Genomic DNA, 18,792 nt, shown 5'->3' on the forward strand with positions numbered 1-18,792 from the left:
CAAGTAGGAGCAAGTAAGATGCATCAGGATGGTCATTTTCATTTTTGGTACACCTGTCCTAGACAGACCCAACCCCTGTGTTGAGCCTCCAAAGTCAAATGCACGTGATGCAAACAAACGTTCCTACTAGGGATCCGACATGAAGCTGAGTTATTCTAAGTGAAAAAACCTGAGGCATATTGTTCTAGCCCTGGCTTATCCAAGTGGACAGCTTGAGCCGAAGTGGGGGCAACGTACCGGGAGCACGAAAGTCTACCCGGCCTAGTTACTTGTCCCAACTTCGTCTTATTTGGTATGACTTCTAACAGAAAGGTGGGCCACGCGCACGTGTGCACCATAAATTCAGAAGACTCAGAAGGAAGAAGGGTTTCGTAGCAGTTGTATATATTCATAATTCAAATAATATTAAAGCGGTAAAAGTGTCATTTAGCACATTGGGCATATATCATGTAAAAAAATCGGATAATAAATAAAGTCAACTATAACAATTATTTTAAGCTCGAATTCTTGAACCCTAAACCAGAGATTCTGGGTTCGTTCCCCAGCGGAGTCGCCAGAGCTGTCACACCTTCTTTTTCCGCACCCGCGGGGGGCGTAGGGGAGTTTTCTCCAATTAAAGGACAGTCGAAACGAGATTTGTTTGTTTATTTCAGAGTCGCCACTTGGGAATTTTAAGGCGTCCTAAGTCACCGGTTTTAATCCCTGAATCGAGGAGAATATGACTCTGTCTATTTAACAGTCTGCGCACCAGAAATCTGGATAAGGAATTCTGTTAACCCGGGAGAAGGTGTTAGGCATTCCCGAGTTCCGTGGTTCTAGCACGGTCGCTCAACTGTTATATTCGGCTTGATTATTTTGATTTGTAAAATACATTTTTATTGCATGATTTTATTGTTACCGCTTCTATTTAGATTTAAAGACCCTTCTTTGAATCGAATCATGCGTAAGTATATTCGTGTTATAAATTATATTTTTTTTTTAAAAAACATGCGGAGTTGTGTCACGCGCACGTGTACACAATAATATAGATAATATTTTTATTATAATAATTATTTTCGAAATTATGCTTTAATAAAATCAAGAACATTTGCCCTTTTTGTATAATTAAGTAGTGAACCTCACATCTCGGGTTTTTATGAAATTAATAATGATATTCTCTGAGGAATCCCTTTTATTAAATATTCGATCGAAGTTGCGCGAACGCATAATCCGAATTGCTTTTAGAAATATAATCAGGTTACGCGAACGTATCCCTAATCACAAAAATATTCTTGATAAGGTTCTCTACAAATTGTTATTATGTGTTGACCGCGAGCCTTGTTTTACACATATGAATCATATACCTCAAATTTTAAAGAATTAATGACATGAAAAAGAAAACAGACAATATGTATCTAAAACTAACATTTTTTCGTGGATACAACATTTGGATGTCCATAAATCGAATCGTGTATAAAATTGGGAAAGAACTTAAAATGATAAACAAATTAATAGTTTCCACAGAATCTTCATTGTTTCATTTAAGGCGAACTCTTCTTCTATATATCTTTTACATAAAATGCCACAATTCGTTTATAAATCCTATGTCCTTCTCATGTATTTGTTTTAGTCCAAAGTTGCAATGGTTTGGTTAATGTTTGCAATGGAAGACAAGAGTCAAGTTGATAAGAAAGAGAACTATTATACAAATTGATTCAATAAAATTTCATCACATGCAATATAGTTGTACGTTTGAACCATTCCTAATATTGTATCAACTCACCTTCCACATATGATTATATATATACTCATCATCATGCCATATATGAACATACAACTTATATCAATCTAAACCAAAATCAGATTTTTTACAAGATATACTAATAATGTAATTTCTTGATACTTCCATTCTACTTTACATTTAGCTAACAATATTACGGGATGTAATTAATGGCCCATTTTATGCCATGTTCCCTACCTTGATATTTCAATCATGACTTCACTTAATGAAAATTCCGAAATAGATGATATTATTACAACACTTAAATGAATTTTAAGAGGTAACAATTATCTTATATTCATTACGCCAAACGTACTATTATATTAATCAACTGAAACAAAAACCAAATTTTTTAACTAATGAACTTGAACGAATGGAAAACAGAATTATAATTCCTGAACTTCATTAATTTGTCATGTTGAAACTTTTCGTGACATGAATTTACAGATATGTACCTGATATTGGAAGCAAAAGAAAATGAAGATGAGAATCAGCAGCAGTAATAACAGTACAACAGCAACAACTGCCCAGCAACAGTAACAACCCAGTAACAGACCGGTGGAGTAGTAATCCCAAAAACAAAAGCCTTAAGCTTTAAATGAAACAACAACCATCAATACTAATTTCAAACAAAGAAAGAAAGCAGTAGATTTTTTTTTTGTTTTTATTTTTATTTTGAAAGCTTAAATATTTTTCGGAATTTTTCTCTCTCTTATTTTCAGATTTTTTTCTCTCTCTCGTATCTGTGTATATATTTTCTCTCTATCTGTGTGTGTTTTTCTCTATCTGTCCCTCTTATTTTTTCTCTCTGTATTGTTTTTCCTCCCCCCCCCCCCCCCCTTCTTCCTAAATTTTCTCTTCTATTTATAGCAAAATTTTCGAAATTTTCAGATTTTTTTTTATTATTTTATTATTTTTTTAATTAAAAGAAATCTCACTTACAAATTGCTTTTATTTTTTTAGAAAAAGAAATCCCACCTTTATTTACTTTTATTTTTAAAATTCCAACTTTAATTACTTTATCTTATTTAAAATCCCACTTTTTATTTTTTTAAAAGAGAATCTCACTTTATTTAACTTTTATTTAAAAAACAAACCACTATCTTTTCTTTTTCTTTTAAAAATGCTACTTTCAATTACTTTAATTTTTTTTTAAAATTTTCAGATATCTTTATATTTATTTTTTAATTCCAAAATTTTTTAAAAACTTTTTATTTTTTTTTAAATTTTCTACATTCTTTTACTTTTTTTAAATCATTCCCGAAATTATTATATATGTTTTTTTAAAAAATTATAAAAATAAAAAAATAAAAAAAAATATTTTCGGATTTTTTTTATGTATAAAAAAACAAAAAATAAACTATTAATAGTGATAATTCACCTTTTATTTTTTATTTTTTTGGTTTTGTTTTGTGTTGGACAAAAATGAACAAGGGGTGTTGGGTTAATGGAGCGGACCGGGTCGACCCGGTTTGAAACGGACCGGGTCATGGGGAAAGTTGGGCAATTATTTGGGCCTGTGGTTTGAAATTGAAGAAGTGGCCCAATCCGATTTTTCTTTGTATTTTTGTTCTCTTTTCTTCTTTTATTTTTCTAAAACTAAATTATAAAAGTACTTAAATTATTATTAAGAACTAAATTAAGTTATAAAAGCGCAAATTAACTTTCAATAACAATTAACGCACAATTAAGTAATAATTAAGCATAAAATTGTTCATTTGGACATTAAATGCTAAAAATACAAAAGATGCCTATTTTTGTATTTTTTTATTAATTTAACAAATAAACATGCATAGACAAACATACAAATAGTTACACAAATTATCACAAAAATTGCACACCAAGAAAAATTATTTTATTTTTTGAATTTTTTGGGAGTAATTCTCATATAGGGCAAAAATCACGTGCTTACAGCTGCCCCTCTTTGCCCGAAGACACGAAGGGTTTTCGTGCAAAGATAAAGCGAGCGATTTTTGCCCATCCGAGTACTCAGTGTGAAGCATTTTATTTTTACCAAAACCATATTTGGATTAGGCCTCACGTACATCTCGCGCGCATGGGGGAGGGCAAATCAACTCGTCTTTCCTTCAGGATCAATTTCTCATGTGCGTGAGGCCATTCCATTTTACTGGCTCTTTACAAGCCCAACAAAGAGCAATTCAATAAAAAGAGAAGTAAAAGACTTTCCACTACTTATCAAGAACACTTTGCATTTCACAAAAGAAAAAGAAGTAAAGAAGAAAAAGGGATCACAAAGAAATCTTTTAGGAGTCGTTTAGAATGAGGTATAAGGAGGTATAAGGGAAGTATAAAAATTTAATACTACCTTAATACTTTGTTTGGTTAGCAAACCAGGTATAAGTTATTCCGGTATTAATTTTAACACCGGGATAACTTATACCTTATAGAAGGTGGAGTAACTAGCACCGGTATAACTTATACCTTCCTCTTAGAAATTATACAATTGTCATTCTTAATACAACATACCAAACAATTAATAAACAACAATTCCAGCATAACTAATCTCAGCATAACTTATCCCAATATAACTTATACCGGCATAACTTATACTGGTATAACTCATATTCCAACCGAATGACTCCTTATTTTGCATTGCCAAGTATAAATAATACCAACATTAACTATTGGGAAATGGGCCCCCAAACTGGTCGGCTTATTGATAAATAGGCCTCCAAACTGGTGGGGCCTAAAGCATTTGTCTTACTAGTTTGTGCATTGAGCCGGCCCTTAGGAGGAAGACATGATGAGTTTGAAGAATATATATGGAGAACGCGCGAATCACTCATAAGAATGAATTCCATTGTACTAACCTAAATGGATTCAATAAAAATTGAAGAGATGATGGAAATATAGTCGCTAAAATGGTCCTTCCAAAAAGGCATAATACTTCTACAGTACGTATATATGTTGTGTACAAATATAGGAGCATGCTAGCACTTATTATGCTGCTTCTCCTACTAAATGCACATTGTTCTTTGACAGGGCACCACATTATTTATTATGACTACCCCAATATTCTTTGATCATCTATATATCCCAATTCCGGTGTTATTGTCCCTTAGCTTCCCGAATGTTTAATAATCATCCACTCATGTTATCACAACAGTAAACAACAAGCAAAGAGAGGGAGAGAAAAAGAGGAGCAATAAAGTATTGGTACTAATACAAATTAAAAGGACTAACATAAGAGGTGGTTTCTGGATTATATCTACAACAAGAGATAGCTAATCATGAAATACATGCATCAGCGCATCAACTACAAGGTTGCCATGAAATTAAACAGTTACTAGCTAAATTGACGCATTATATCAACTATAACATACTTAGCTACAAAACTTAAAGCACATTAATTAAGGAAACCAAAAATAAAAAATGGAGGAATAATCCATCCATCAACCTAATCCTGCTATTTTTTGGTCAAATCAAAGCCAGAGAGCACCGGCTTCCTTGAGAAGTGGGACAAGAGTGCCATTAATATGAGAAGCCATAACTCTATCCATTGCTCCAATTAGTTTTCCACCAATGAAGACAACAGGGACTGCAGGAGCGTTGCCTAAAAGCCTAGAGAGTGCTCTCTCCATTTCGTTGCCTTTGGGGTCTTGGTCCAATTCGTACACCGTAGGGTGCACTCCCATTCCACAAAACAGCCTCTTCACTGCATGACACATGCAACATGTGCTCACGCTGAATATCACCACCGCGCTTCCTGACGCCAGCCTCACAACCCTCTCCAACGGGTCTGACGACGATGACGATCCACGCCTTGTTGCTATGTTGTTGTGGTAATTTCCAGCCCAAGATGACTCTGCTGCTTGATACATTGTAGCTAATATTGAAGAATAAGATAAATAAAAAGAGAGCAAGAAACCGAGATGAAAAAAAAGTGAGAGTGTCCGAGGAATATTTGGTGTTTGAATGATGAAAAGAAGATAAAGTGTGAGGGGGATATATAGGTGTGGAGGGACGGTGCTTTCATGAATAAGGGGGTATTTGTCGGTTATTGTCGCCAACGCGTGCGTGGGAAATATTGGAACTTAGGTAATATAGAATTAAATGTTTCATTAAATAAAGGACTGCGAACATTAAAGTTGAGATGTAAGCACTTGTAATAATGCTCTTAAAGAAAAAGAAAAGTATGAGAAATTAAGGTAAGAGGCAAAGGTGTCAGCAGATGGAGGCGGCTATGGTGTTTATATCTAAAATAAAATCCAGAGAGTACGTTGCAATAGGCCCAAAAAAATGGAAAGTCTTTACTCTCAAGTAGTTAAGTGTGGGTTATACCACATTACTCATGGAGACAAAGAGGACAGGCTTTTCAGGGAAATCCAAGTAGAATTGGATACATTTAGGATAATAGTAAACGGCTGCTTGCGTCCTTGTTGTCGGGCAAGACATTAAATTTTACTGGAGATAGAAGACTTAATTTAATTTAGATGCCTGCGCATGTTGCTACTTGTTGTAATTGCTAATTAATTTATTACGTCGACCCGTTTTGGTTCTATACTCTTTAGTGCAAGTTCCGACATGTATCGCAGGTTGGTTGATCAACGGTCTTAAGATTTTGTTAGTTACTGTTGACCCAACCACCGAAAGTATTTTCCTTTGCTCGCTTCACGATGCATTGCCATGCAATTCCATGATCATAAGTATGTTCTTGGTCGGAATTCCACTCTAAGACCAATTTCCAATGGGACTGATTTTTTAGTCTGAAAAAGGAAGAAAAAAGTTTGAAAACCCTTTAGGAAGTTGAAAACAATTAGAACCGGTACATGTTATAGAGTTTGGAAGTTACATAATGTAGAGAGATTAAACGAAAACATTACTACAAAGAATTTAGAAAAAACAATTAATGGAGTAACTTTATAGGGAAAGGTAAAAGGAAAAAGAAAGCTCTACGTTGGAGAAAACGAGAAAGGAGGTTTACATCATCAATGGTAAGTACGTACATGATGCAGGTTGGGTGTCAACTTTGACCTGGAAACTAATGTGTAATCCTTATAACCGTTTAAATGTGTAAAACAATGTTGTATGCCAGTAAAACCGAGGCTAATGAGCGCACTCCGATTTTTCGAAGGGGAAAGCCGTATGAGTCAAAATCTGACTACAGTGGTCGACCAAATTGGGATCTCGCCTAAGTGGCGAAGTGGCAAGAAACACCACGATCAACCTCGGTCCAATTATCGACAGTGAATGCTAAGTAAGAACGGTACTCAAGTAACGACGTCTAGATCGTCACGTGAAGAACACGTTGGTCAAAGAACACAGTAAAGTTCTGAGAACTATATATAGAAGGGGGATGCTCGAAAAAGGGGGAACTTTTTCTTTGAAACTTTTTCTCTATGAATTTCCTCCTCTGAAAGATGTAAATATTTTTTTTCCTTCTTCCTATCAAAGATAGGTTTGTAACATTAAGAAATATAAAATTTTCCTGCTATTTTATTATTCGTGATCGCGCTATGCATTTCAAGATCTGATGTTGATTATGCTTGATTAAGATTTTCCTCTCCTCATCATTATTGATTAGCTCAAAAATGTTTTACTATCTTTTGGTCAAACAATTTCACGCCATTTCTGGGGATTTCTTAGCCAAATTTTCTCGTCTCCTTCAGGTCCAGAACTGGTGAAACATAATCACCCACCAGAAAGAATGGTAGGTAAACCTCCAATGTTAATCTAGATCTTGATGCTGCATGAAAGCAGAAGTCACAACAATATCCACGCAAAGCTCACAAGAGGAGACGACACCTGCTGCGCGATCCTATAGAAAATTGGACACATCTTGCCCTACTCTAACATTCTCCCCTCCCACGCACCGGACGGTCCACGAGCGAGATAAGACAAACCCAACCCACGTGGGGCAGGGCATCAAAAAAAAGAATGGAGAGAAAAGAGAGCTGAATGCGGCTACCGAATCCACAAAACACCATTCTGTCAACCACTTAAACGCCAGGCAGAGCGAACAACGCTATAAGGCTACCCTCGCTCATCGACTCATCGGATCGAGGTAAGAAAAATCTCATTTTGATTTACCTTCTGTTGTTTGCTTAAACAGGAGCACAAGCATCGCATAGGCAAGCGAGCAAAGAAGCATTCTAACTGGAGAGGAACTATTACAAAATAACTTGAATGCCACCCATCTCACACATCTCAACTTCCGGAAAGGGACGTCCCCCAAGTCGTATTCCTTCTCATCACCCAGATGTTGTCCCGAATGGGCTCTCTCGGAGGTTTTGATCGAAACAATGAGTGGGACATCACCAAAGTTCGAAGTATAATTCATCGCCTCGCCTGTCAATGGCATCTCCAGATCGGAAGATGAAGGGACTAGACAGGGAAACCCCAATACAAGCATGAAACGAACGTGAGAAAATAACAACATTTCATACCCTCTAATATCACTCTCTACTATGCAAACAAAATAGATCAAACTGGGAGTCACCCAGGAAACGCAGAGGTTGAGCAAAACCAGAACTCCTCCAGGGGAAACTCGAAACTCTCAAAAAGAAAAACTGGGACTCATCACAGGTTAATATTTCGACCAGCTCGAAATAACACCTCTACGGCCAAGGGCCATCGCTAAAAAACAAAAAAAAAGAGTTCAACCTCGCTCAAACTGTAACAGGTTAATATTTCAACCAGCTCAAAATAACACCTCTACGGCCAAGGGCCATCGCCAAAAAAAGGGAGAAGAGTTCGACCTCGCTCGAACTACAACAGATTAATATTTTGACCAGCTCGAAATAACCCCTCTACGATCAAGGACCATCGCCAAAAAACAAAAAGAAGAGTACAACCTTGCTCAAACTACAACAGGTTAATATTTCGAACAGCTCAAAATAGCACCTCTATGGCCAAGGGCCATCGCCAAAAAACAAAAAATAAGGAAAAGCTCGACCTCGCTCGAACTACAACAGGTTAATATTTCAACCATCTCGAAATAATACCTCTACGGCCAAGGGCCATTGCTAAAAACAAAATAAAAGTTTGACCTCGCTCGAACTGCAACAGGTTAATATTTCGATCAGCTCGAAATAACACCTCTACGGCCAAAGGCCATCACCGAAAAAAAGGAGAAGAGTTCGACCTCACTCGAACTACAACAGGTTAATATTTCGACCTGCTCAAAATAACAGCTCTACGGCCAAGGGCCATCACCAAAAATAAAAAAGAAGAGTTCGACATCGCTCGAACTGCAACAGGTTAATATTTCGACCAGCTCGAAATAACACCTCTACGGCCAAGGGCCATCGCCAAAAAACAAAAAAAAAGAGCTCATCCTCGCTCGAACTTCAACAAGTTAATATTTCGACCAGCTCGAAATAACACCTCTATGGCCAAGGGCCATAGCCAAAAAACAAAAAAAAAGGAAGAGTTCGACCTCGCTCGAACTGCAACAAGTTAATATTTCTACCAGCTCGAAATAACACCTCTATGGCCAAGGGCCATAGCCAAAAAACAAAAAAAAGGAAGAGTTCGACCTCGCTCGAACTGCAATAGCTTAATATTTTGACCAGCTTGAAATAACACCTCTACGGCCACGGGCCATCGCCAAAAAAATAATAAAAGGAAGATTTCGACCTCGCTCGAACTGCAACAGGTTAATATTTTGGCCAGCTCGAAATAACACCTCTACGGCCAAAGGCCATCGCCAAAAAACAAAAAAAGGAAGAGTTCGACCTCGCTCAAACCGCAACATGTTAATATCTTGACCAGCTCGAAATAACACCTCTACGACCAAGGTCCATCGCCAAAAAACAAAAAAAAAGAGTTCGACCTCGCTCAAACTGCAACAGGTTAGTATTTTGACTAGCTCGAAATAACACCTTTACGGCCAAGGGCCATCGCCAAAAAAAAAAAGGAGAAGAGTTCGACCTCGCTCGAACTGCAACAGGTTAATATTTCGACCATCTCGAAATAATAACTTTACGGCCAAGGGCCATCACCAAAAAGGAAAAAGTTCAACCTCATTCGAGTCCTAATAGGATAGTATTTCGACGACAATTCTAAATAACATCCTTATGGACAAAGGCCGTCACCAAATGAAAAGGGAAGATCGACCTCACTCAAACTATAACAGGATAGTATGTTGATGATAGCTCAAAACAACATTTCTATAGCAAAGAGTCATCGCAAAAGGAAAAGTTCGAACTCATTCGAGCCAAATAATGCTTTTGCAGCTATCGGCCGTCGTCGCAACTTTTTCCCTTCTGCTTATCGAAAAATTGATTAAAAAAAAGGAGAGAAGTGACTTCGCCCAAATTAGCGAAAGTTTGATCCCACACAAACGACTCAAGTCAAGACTAACTTCGTCCAAAACAATGAAATTATATCAACTCAGTTGAGTCAAAGACGGATCAGTCTAAAGCAATAACTCACCAAACATATTCTGCCCCAAATAGGCGAATCGAATGGGACTCCATTAAGACTCATAACGAAGTCTCACTTAGTCCGGTTAAAATTGGTTTCCCTGAAAAAATAAGGATCCACCATGCGAAGATCCAAAATTTATGCCAAAGGTACATAAAGAAAAAGGGAAAGGGATAAAAAGGACGTACAGTTATGAAAGATCCTTTATTTAAACAAGTGTGCAAATAGCCGCAGATTATACACGGCTAAAACTAGTCCAGTACAAAAAAATAGAAACAGAAAGAACAAAAAAAATAACATAAACAAAGGTAACAACTCTTTCACTCGGTGATATCACCGTCGTCCTCCTCATCACCATCTCCAGGATGTCCCTCTTCAGCATCAACATCCTCGTCGGCGTCCGGCGTCGTAGGATCATATCCACAGTTAGCACGAGCCTCTCGTTCCTTCGCTCGAGCTCCATCATAAGAGGCCTCAGAAACATTACCCGCTTCCCACAAACTTCTATATATGTCCCGCTGGGCTTCGGCATGTACCCAGAGCTCGTGCAAATGGCGAGGAACAATAGCAAAGGAAGATTCGACCTGAGTCAGTAATTGCGCCTTTTCGGCCTTAAGAGTGGCGACCCTGTCTCCCAAGGTTGAAGCTTCCGGATCAATTTCGCCAATATGTTCCTCGAGCTTCACCTCCTTAAGCATCGTCGTCGCCCTCTAAGATTCCTTCTTGGATTGAAAGATGCGGATAGTGTCCTCTAAAGCTGCCACCCTCGCTGAAGTCGACGCCCAAGTACTCTCTACACTCTCCAACCCGGAAACCTTTCTCTCCAGCTCGGCTAACTTTCCCATCCATTCCGCACTCATCGCCTCGACCCTGATAGAATTCTGATCCATTTCGGATTGCATTGACGGCACCTTCGCCTGAAGATGCTCACACTCAGCGGCGACCCCTTTGCCCAATTCAAGTTTTTCGTCCTTTACACGAAGTTGCTCCTCGAGCTCGCTATTCCTGCGAATAGCCTGCATCAGCTCCTAATCACTCTTCTCCAGTTCCTCACCAAGAGATCGATCACCGGTGTTCGCCCTCAATCGCTCGTTCATCTCACGACACTAGCTGCGATAGCATCAATACTTCTCCAACATCGTCAGAAAAATTTTGGCCCGAGCATCGACCCTACGAGCACTTTCAATCTCCACCGTGTACGTCTAAAAGACGAAAATATTGGTTAAGGCCAAGGTCGCCAAATATGAAAATAACATAAAAGAAAGGAGAAACTTACCATCAGGACCATCGCGGCCACTTCATGCATCAAATCAACATCACGAACGTCTCGGAGAGCCTCACTTTCGGCAGCAGAGCACAGAAGGTCAAACTACGGAACTAGGTCTTTCGTATCCCCCAAAAGGTTAATCTTCTAAGAGATTTCAAGTATACGGGACGGGCCTCCCGTATGTACCACTGTACGCGTAAGGCCCTCCTCGAACATCCTGACATTATTAGGATCAAGATCGGATTAAGACTCGTAATCATCGACTACAACACTTTTCCCCTCTCCGCGGCCGAAAAAGAAGCACGACCTGGTCCAGAAGATGAAGGCCCGCCCACAATAGCAACAACGACCTAGGGATTCCGACTCCATGTCGTAGTATCCTATTGGTCAATCATAACAGCCGGAGTATCTATTGACGGGTTGGTCACGGTGACTATCTCTACCTCTACGGAGGGTTAGCATCGTCCCTCACCTCAGACTCCGTCAAGGGGACGCCGCTTTCTGAGCACATCACGACTGAAGGAGCTGTGTTGGGTTCCACACATCGTCTCTTTGACGGCCCTTCCCCGTCCTTAGCATGGGAAGACCCCCCTATCGAGCAGGCAGTATGGGTCGGAGCCCTAGATTAAGGAACAGTTTCTGTGCACACGGCTACGGCCGTAGATCCAACTTGAGTAGCCCTCGCTGTAGGTCGGACAACATACCTTGGTGCGGGCCAAGCAGAAGACGTCAGCTGACGAAATACAAGCGGAGGATCCCTCGCCCTTCGCACTCTCACTAATGACGATGAAAGCCGTATTAGCAACAAAGCTAAATTACAAAGTGGAAAACAGAAATTTCGGCCACTACTTACCAGTAAGGGGCTTGCGTCCATATTTCTCCTAGAAGGGCAGCCATTTGCGAACTCCCTCCATATGAGGAAGAGCGGCATTCACCCATTCGCGGATATCATCAACAGCGCAGGGGGCAGTCTTGCGGTTGCAAAAGCATAAATAGTTCAATATTGCCCAAAGTGGTCAACTATTATTCCGACAAAAGATACAAAAACTTACGTGCGAAGTTCCATCTCTCGGGGAACCCTGCAGAATCCGCCACAAGCTGCTCAGTCCACATATAGAAGTAGTTTTCATAGAAACGACTGTTGGCTCTATCTTCCATCTTCACCACCAGACTCTTCGTCCCTCGATGGCGCATGTGAATCATCGTACCACGAATGAGTTGAGGGGCAAAAATGTTGAGCATGTGTCTTAGAGTGATCTCCCGACCGGCAAGCTCCGCGAACTTGAGCAGCAAAAGGAACAGTTTATACAGGTACGATGAAAGTTGAGCCAGACACACCTCGTAAAAACGGCAAAAATCTATTACCAAGGAAGGGAGAGAAAGAGTATACCCGACAATAAAAGGATATACGTAGAACGCGCAATATCCTGGGTGGTTGAAATGAATGATATCATCTCCCACAGCCGACAGCATCTCGATGTGGTGTGGAATCCCCCACCTAACCTTCAGCTCCACAATCTCCACCTCATTCATAATAGAGGGGACAGGTTCCGGTTCTTCTTTGGTAGGGCTATTGAAATCGGTCCACGACTTCTCGGGACGAGGCAATATTTTGGCCGCCATGGGAACCTCCTCATCCTCTACCACTTCTACCACACTAGGAACAAGAATATCATTTTTTGGCGCCGGAACTGCGGCAAGATTGTCAGCACGGGAAGAAGAACCAACCATTTGACTCAATTGAATAGAATGAATGAACAAAGGAAGTAATAGGGAAGACAAAGATGCCAATTTCTGACCAACGAGAAAAAATCAAAAAACTGAAGTATCGGGGAAGAAGAAAATTCACAAAATTCCTTTGATAAACCAGGGAAGTGTGCCAGTGAATTGATGTTTCCCCCCTATTTATAGGGATATAAATGCCCCAAGCAGGAAACCCAAGAGTCACCAATTAGCATTGATAAGGCACAAAACGGCTCAATCCCCAGGAAACGTGTGTCATAATGGCAGTAACCGTAAACAACGTTTCAAATCAATGCAACGTTTCGACTCAGAACGGACGCGACAAAATAAAGGCATCGCTGAAGCGTTGCACCATCGCCTCGATCTAAAGACCTTGTTCAAGGCATGAATAGTCATATTTTTCTCCTAGCCTTCGAATCTACAAAGTCCGTCCGCCAAGCCCATCAAGGGACGACCTTGATGGACGGAGGGGCTAACTGTATGGGTCAAAATCTGACCATAGTCGTCGACCAAGCTGGGATCTCGCCTAAGTGGCGAAGTGGCGAGAAACAGCACGACCAACCTCGGTCCAATCATCGACAGTGAATGCGGAGTAAGAACGGCACTCGAGTAACAATGTCTATATCGTCACATGAAAAACACGTTGGTCAAAGAATACGGTAAAGTTCTAAGAACTATATATAGAAGGGGGATGCTTGAAAAGGGGGGGACTTTTTCTTTGGAAATTTTTCTCTATGAATTTCCTCCTCTGAACGATGTAAACTTTTTTTCCTTCTTCCTATCAAAGATAGTGTTGTAACATCAAGAAATATAAAATGTTCCTTCTATTTTATTATTCGTGATCGAGCTATGCATTTCAAGATCTGAAGTTGATTGTGCTTGACTAAGATTTTCCTCTCCTCATCATTAATTGATTAGCCTAAAAAGGTTTTACTATCTTTTGGTCAAACAAAAACGAAGTAAGGACTTAACTACATGGAATCGGAGCTAGGAACCCTCGCACTAGGGCCCTAGCGAAGCACTTACTACCGATGCATTACTTTTTGAAACCCCTCCCCCCCCCCCCCCGAATCCGATTTGGGCTCCAAGACCTCGGAAAGCATTACCCAACGGTTACACATGACTAACAAAGGGCTGTGATATCCGCGCTCGACCGGTTATCACGGAGTGGATCTCGGCCCGTATCGGCAGCAATTTAGTGATTCGCAGAAAGGAAGATTTTTACCTTTCTTAGAATTTTAATTAGGATGAAACTCTCCTAATATATATAAAGTATGCTTATTATTTAATAAACACATTGTAACACGCATATCAATGCAATATATATTATTTTTCTCTACTTCTAAAAGTTATTCAAAGTTCTTATTTTTTCTCATAGTTCTTCATAAGTATTTGGATTCAATCCGGGGGCAGCACAATCACTAAGCTTAGACCCAAGCTCAGACCTAACATTGCAACTAGTTTGGTTATTTATTCTGCCTTCACTTAACTTATTTAATATTATTGATCACTTGTATTGAATTAGTTCACCTATCCTTAAAATTGCACACAAATTCAATTGTTATCCATTTTTAAAGGTAAAAAATTTGGCACCCATCGTGGAGCTAAGGATAATAGTGGTGGGTTGATACAATATTCCATAACACACTCTATTTTACGCTTGTTCTTTGAGATTTTAATTTCAGGTCAGCCTAAAAATGTCAAACTCTCAGTCTGCTCACTTGAACATTGCATCTGAGTCTGGCCATCATGACAAAAACAACAATGTGGTTCCTATCAATGAGGTGCCCTCTGCTGATCCCAACGGTGTCCCAGTTGTAGACCCAGTCGATTCCAACTCGCACGTCGCTATCAATGCCAATATGCCGACTAACCCTGAGTACATCGTTGCTGGAGAAGCCCGACCAATGGCTCAAGGTACGCCCAAAGGTGAAGTCAACGAGATCAACATGCGGGTGATCTTCGAAATGTTACATGCCCAACAAGTGGCGATAACACAACTGTAGAATCAAAGTCGCAGCAGAGTGGAGCCCGAACCATCCAGGAAAACACCCGAAAAAATGAGCAGGTCACAAAAATGGCTTAGCCCTGGACCAACCTCGAAATAATGAGAATGATCGAGGAACAAACAAAGCAGGTGGAGTCGGGGGATAAGAAAATTGAGGCCAACGACAAAAAATTGGAGACTTATAACTCCAGGGTCGATCAAATCCCGGGAGTGCCTTCGATATGTAAAGGTCTAAACTCTAAGAAGTTTGTCCAAAAGCCTTTTCTTCCGAGCGCAGCACCGAAGCCGTTCCCGAAGAAGTTTCATATGCCATATATTTCAAAATATAATAGAACCACGGATCCAAATGAGCACATGACCTCCTACACATGTGCCATCAAGGGAATGACTTGGAAGATGACGAAATCATGTCAGTCTTGCTAAAGAAGTTCGGAGATACTATGTCAAAAGTAGCAATGATATAGTATCAAAACTTACCCCAAATTCTATTGATTCGCTTGCTATGCTTGTAGATGCTTTTGTGAAAGCACACGTCGGGTCCATCAAGGTCGAGATCAGAAAATCGGATCTTTTAAAGGTGAAGCAAAGAGACAATGAAATGCTTAGGGAGTTCGAGTCAAGGTTTCAAATAGAACAGATGGACTTGCCTCTGGTTGCAGATGATTGGGCTGTTCAGGCATACACTAAATGACTTAACCCTCAAAGCTCCTTGGCTTCACAGGAGTTAAAGCAAAATTTGGAAGAATACCCAACTGTAACTTGGGTTGACATCCATAATAGGTACCAATCAAAAACTAGGGTTGAAGACGATCAGCTCGGGGCCCATTCTGGGCCCGTTTATCCTATCATAGCCAATGAGTGATCTAAGAAATCGTCGACCTTGAGCCGAGACCAAGTAGAGATCAGTACCAACCGTATAGTAGAGATTGAATGGGTAATCGATACGGGCGTCACCCTACGAGGAATGAGAAAAGGAACCATCGAGGCCACAATAGCTGGAGACTCATAAGCAAAAATAGTTTCGATAGGTCACTCGGTGCTAAGGAGGCACCAAGGTTATTGGAATATAACTTCATTGTCAATGCTTCCAGTATCGTATTTTCCATTGGGCACATCAACGATACCAAGTGGCCTCAACCATTGCAGTCTGACCCTACATAGAGAGACCCTAACTTGATGCAACTATCATGGAACTCATGGCCATAGGACTGAGTACAGCCAACAATTAAGAGAAGAAGTGGCCCGGTTATTCAATAACGGCCATCTTCGGTAATTTTCGAATGATCGAGCCAAAATTCACTTCAGGAATAGGGACTCCAACAAACAGACCGAACAAGAAGAACCCCAGCATGTCATTAACATGATTGTTGTATGGAACGATGTCCCATAGGGACCAATGCTAAAGTGCACTAAAGTGTCCATCATAAGGGAAAAACGGACACGAGATTATATCCCGTAGGGAACCATTTCGTTCAATGTGTATTGATTCATCCAGGTAGCTCGGCCAACATCATTAGATCAAGGGCCATAAAGTAGTTAGGTCTATAACACCAAATAATGCCAGCAGTCTGGGTGTTGAACAGATTTAACATGGCATGTGAAACCACTAAAGGGAAAATAACCCTACCGGTGAACACCGCCAGGACCATTCAGGAAACAAAATTCTATGTGATCGAAGGGCATATGAGATATAATGCTCTATTCGAAAGATCATGGATTCACAACACGAGGGTAGTAGTTTCGACCTTACACCAGACATTAAAGTTCCCTATACCGGGAGGGATCAAGACATTGTGGAGAGAGCAACCAGCTGCAAAGGAGATGTTCGCACTTGATAATGTACTTCTCGTACATGTCGTTTCAATAATAAAAAGTGGGGAGCCGTACAGAAAAGATAAAGTTAAATAGAAATCATCAATGCCGATCCCGGTCAGACCGGAGGGACGAGGAGTCGATGATTAGGGAGTTCCTAGATCGTTCATAGCTCCTGATGATACCAACGCCACCAAATCGACAATCTAGGAGCTAGAGCTAGTTATATTGACCGAACACCTGCAGGATCAAAAGATATACTTGGGCACGGGGTTAACCCCCAAGCTTAGGAAAGAATTCAGTAGTTTCCTTAAGACTAACATATCTTGTTTCACCTGGTCCCATCTTGATATGACAGGGATCCCACCGAAGATAACCACTTATAAATTGAGTTTGGATCCAAAGTTCCACCTAGTCAAGCAGAAGAGGAGACCTCAGTTCGTAGTCAAGCATGTGTTCATGAAGGATGATGTCTAAATTCCTTAAAATATGTTCCATTCGGGAAGTTAAATACCCAAACTAGTTAGCTAGCGTAGTGGTAGTGCCTAAAAAGGGAAATAAATATAGAATATGTGCAGATTACATAAACTTGAACAAAGACTGCCCCAAGGATGCTTTTCCTATGCCTAATATCGATCGCATGATGTGTGCAACGGTCGGGCACTAGATACTCAGCTTTCTCAATGCCTATTTCGAGTACTACCAAATCCGAATGGACCCCGGCGACCAAGAAAAAACTTCCTTTATCACTAAATTCGACACCTATTGTTATAAAGTAATAAGTTTAGAGACTGGAGAGCAGAGTATGAAGATTTCAAGGTAGGATAAAAATCTGGGAAGGAACCTAATAACATTTATGAAGATTTGAAGATCAAAGATGAAGATATGAAGGTTTGAAAGAGTTGGTAATAGCTAGATAATTCGGAGGTGGAAGCTTGATCGGAAAATGAAAAAGGGAGCAAAGTGTAGAAACTTTTATAGGGGAAGTATGCGACGCTTCACGTTCGAAGGCAACCAACCAATGGTTGACACATATCCAAAATCAGAACGACGCGACTGATAGGACATTTCGGCTTCTCCGTCATTTCGGTCAAAACGTACAAATGAAGGAACTGGGGAACATCTATCGTTTCTCGTCGTTTCAACAAACCTACTCTCTGAGAAACGAGGGGACTATCTGTATATGGGTAAAACTGGGGCTAATGAGCACCCCGATTTTTGAGGGGAAAAACGAAGCAAAGACTTAACTACATGGAATCAGAGCTAAGAACCCCTCGTAATAGGGCCCGAGAGAATTACTGACTCTCGGAGCCATCGAGAATGCGTCCCCCAAATCTGGTTCAAGTTCCAAGACCTCGGAAAGAATTACCAAACGACCGCGCACGAATAACAAAGGGTCGTGATATACGGATATAACTGGATATCACGGCGTGTATCTCAACCCGTATGGGCAGAAGGTCAATGATTAGCGAAAAAGGAAGATTTTTACCTTTCTTAGAATTGTACTTAGGGTAAAACTCCCCTGCTATATAAAGGGGAAGTTTATTTTTCAATAAACACATTGTAACACACATATCAATGCAATATACATCTGTTTTCTCAGCTTCTAAAAGTTACTCAAAGTTTTTATATTTGCTCATAGTTCTTCATAAGTATTTGGCTTCGAACCGAGGGCAGCACAATTACTGAGCTCAGACCCGAGCTTGGACCTAACATTGCAACTGGTTTGGTTATTTATTCTACCTTCAGTTCACTTATTTAACGTTATTAATTACTTGTATTGAATTAGTTCACATATCCTTAAAACCGCATACA

At 40.0% G+C, this 18,792-nt stretch overlaps 1 protein-coding gene across 1 annotated transcript; it reads right to left on the reverse strand.

Moving 5' to 3' along the window:
* Nucleotides 1-5,202: 5,202 nt before the first annotated feature.
* LOC107822255 (glutaredoxin-C1-like) lies at nucleotides 5,203-5,601 on the reverse strand. Its single transcript, XM_016648778.2, has one exon. It carries the CDS (start codon nucleotides 5,599-5,601, stop codon nucleotides 5,203-5,205), a length of 399 nt encoding a protein of 132 aa, XP_016504264.1.
* Between the last annotated feature and the right edge of the window lie 13,191 nt (nucleotides 5,602-18,792).

Source organism: Nicotiana tabacum, chromosome 5, assembly GCF_000715075.1.
Source record: "Nicotiana tabacum cultivar K326 chromosome 5, ASM71507v2, whole genome shotgun sequence".
Classification (NCBI taxonomy): domain Eukaryota; kingdom Viridiplantae; phylum Streptophyta; class Magnoliopsida; order Solanales; family Solanaceae; genus Nicotiana; species Nicotiana tabacum.

Excerpts from the sequence above, each read along its gene's own strand:
- LOC107822255 (XM_016648778.2), bottom strand. The coding sequence starts at position 5,601 with ATGTATCAAGCAGCAGAGTCATCTTGGGCTGGAAATTACCACAACAAC.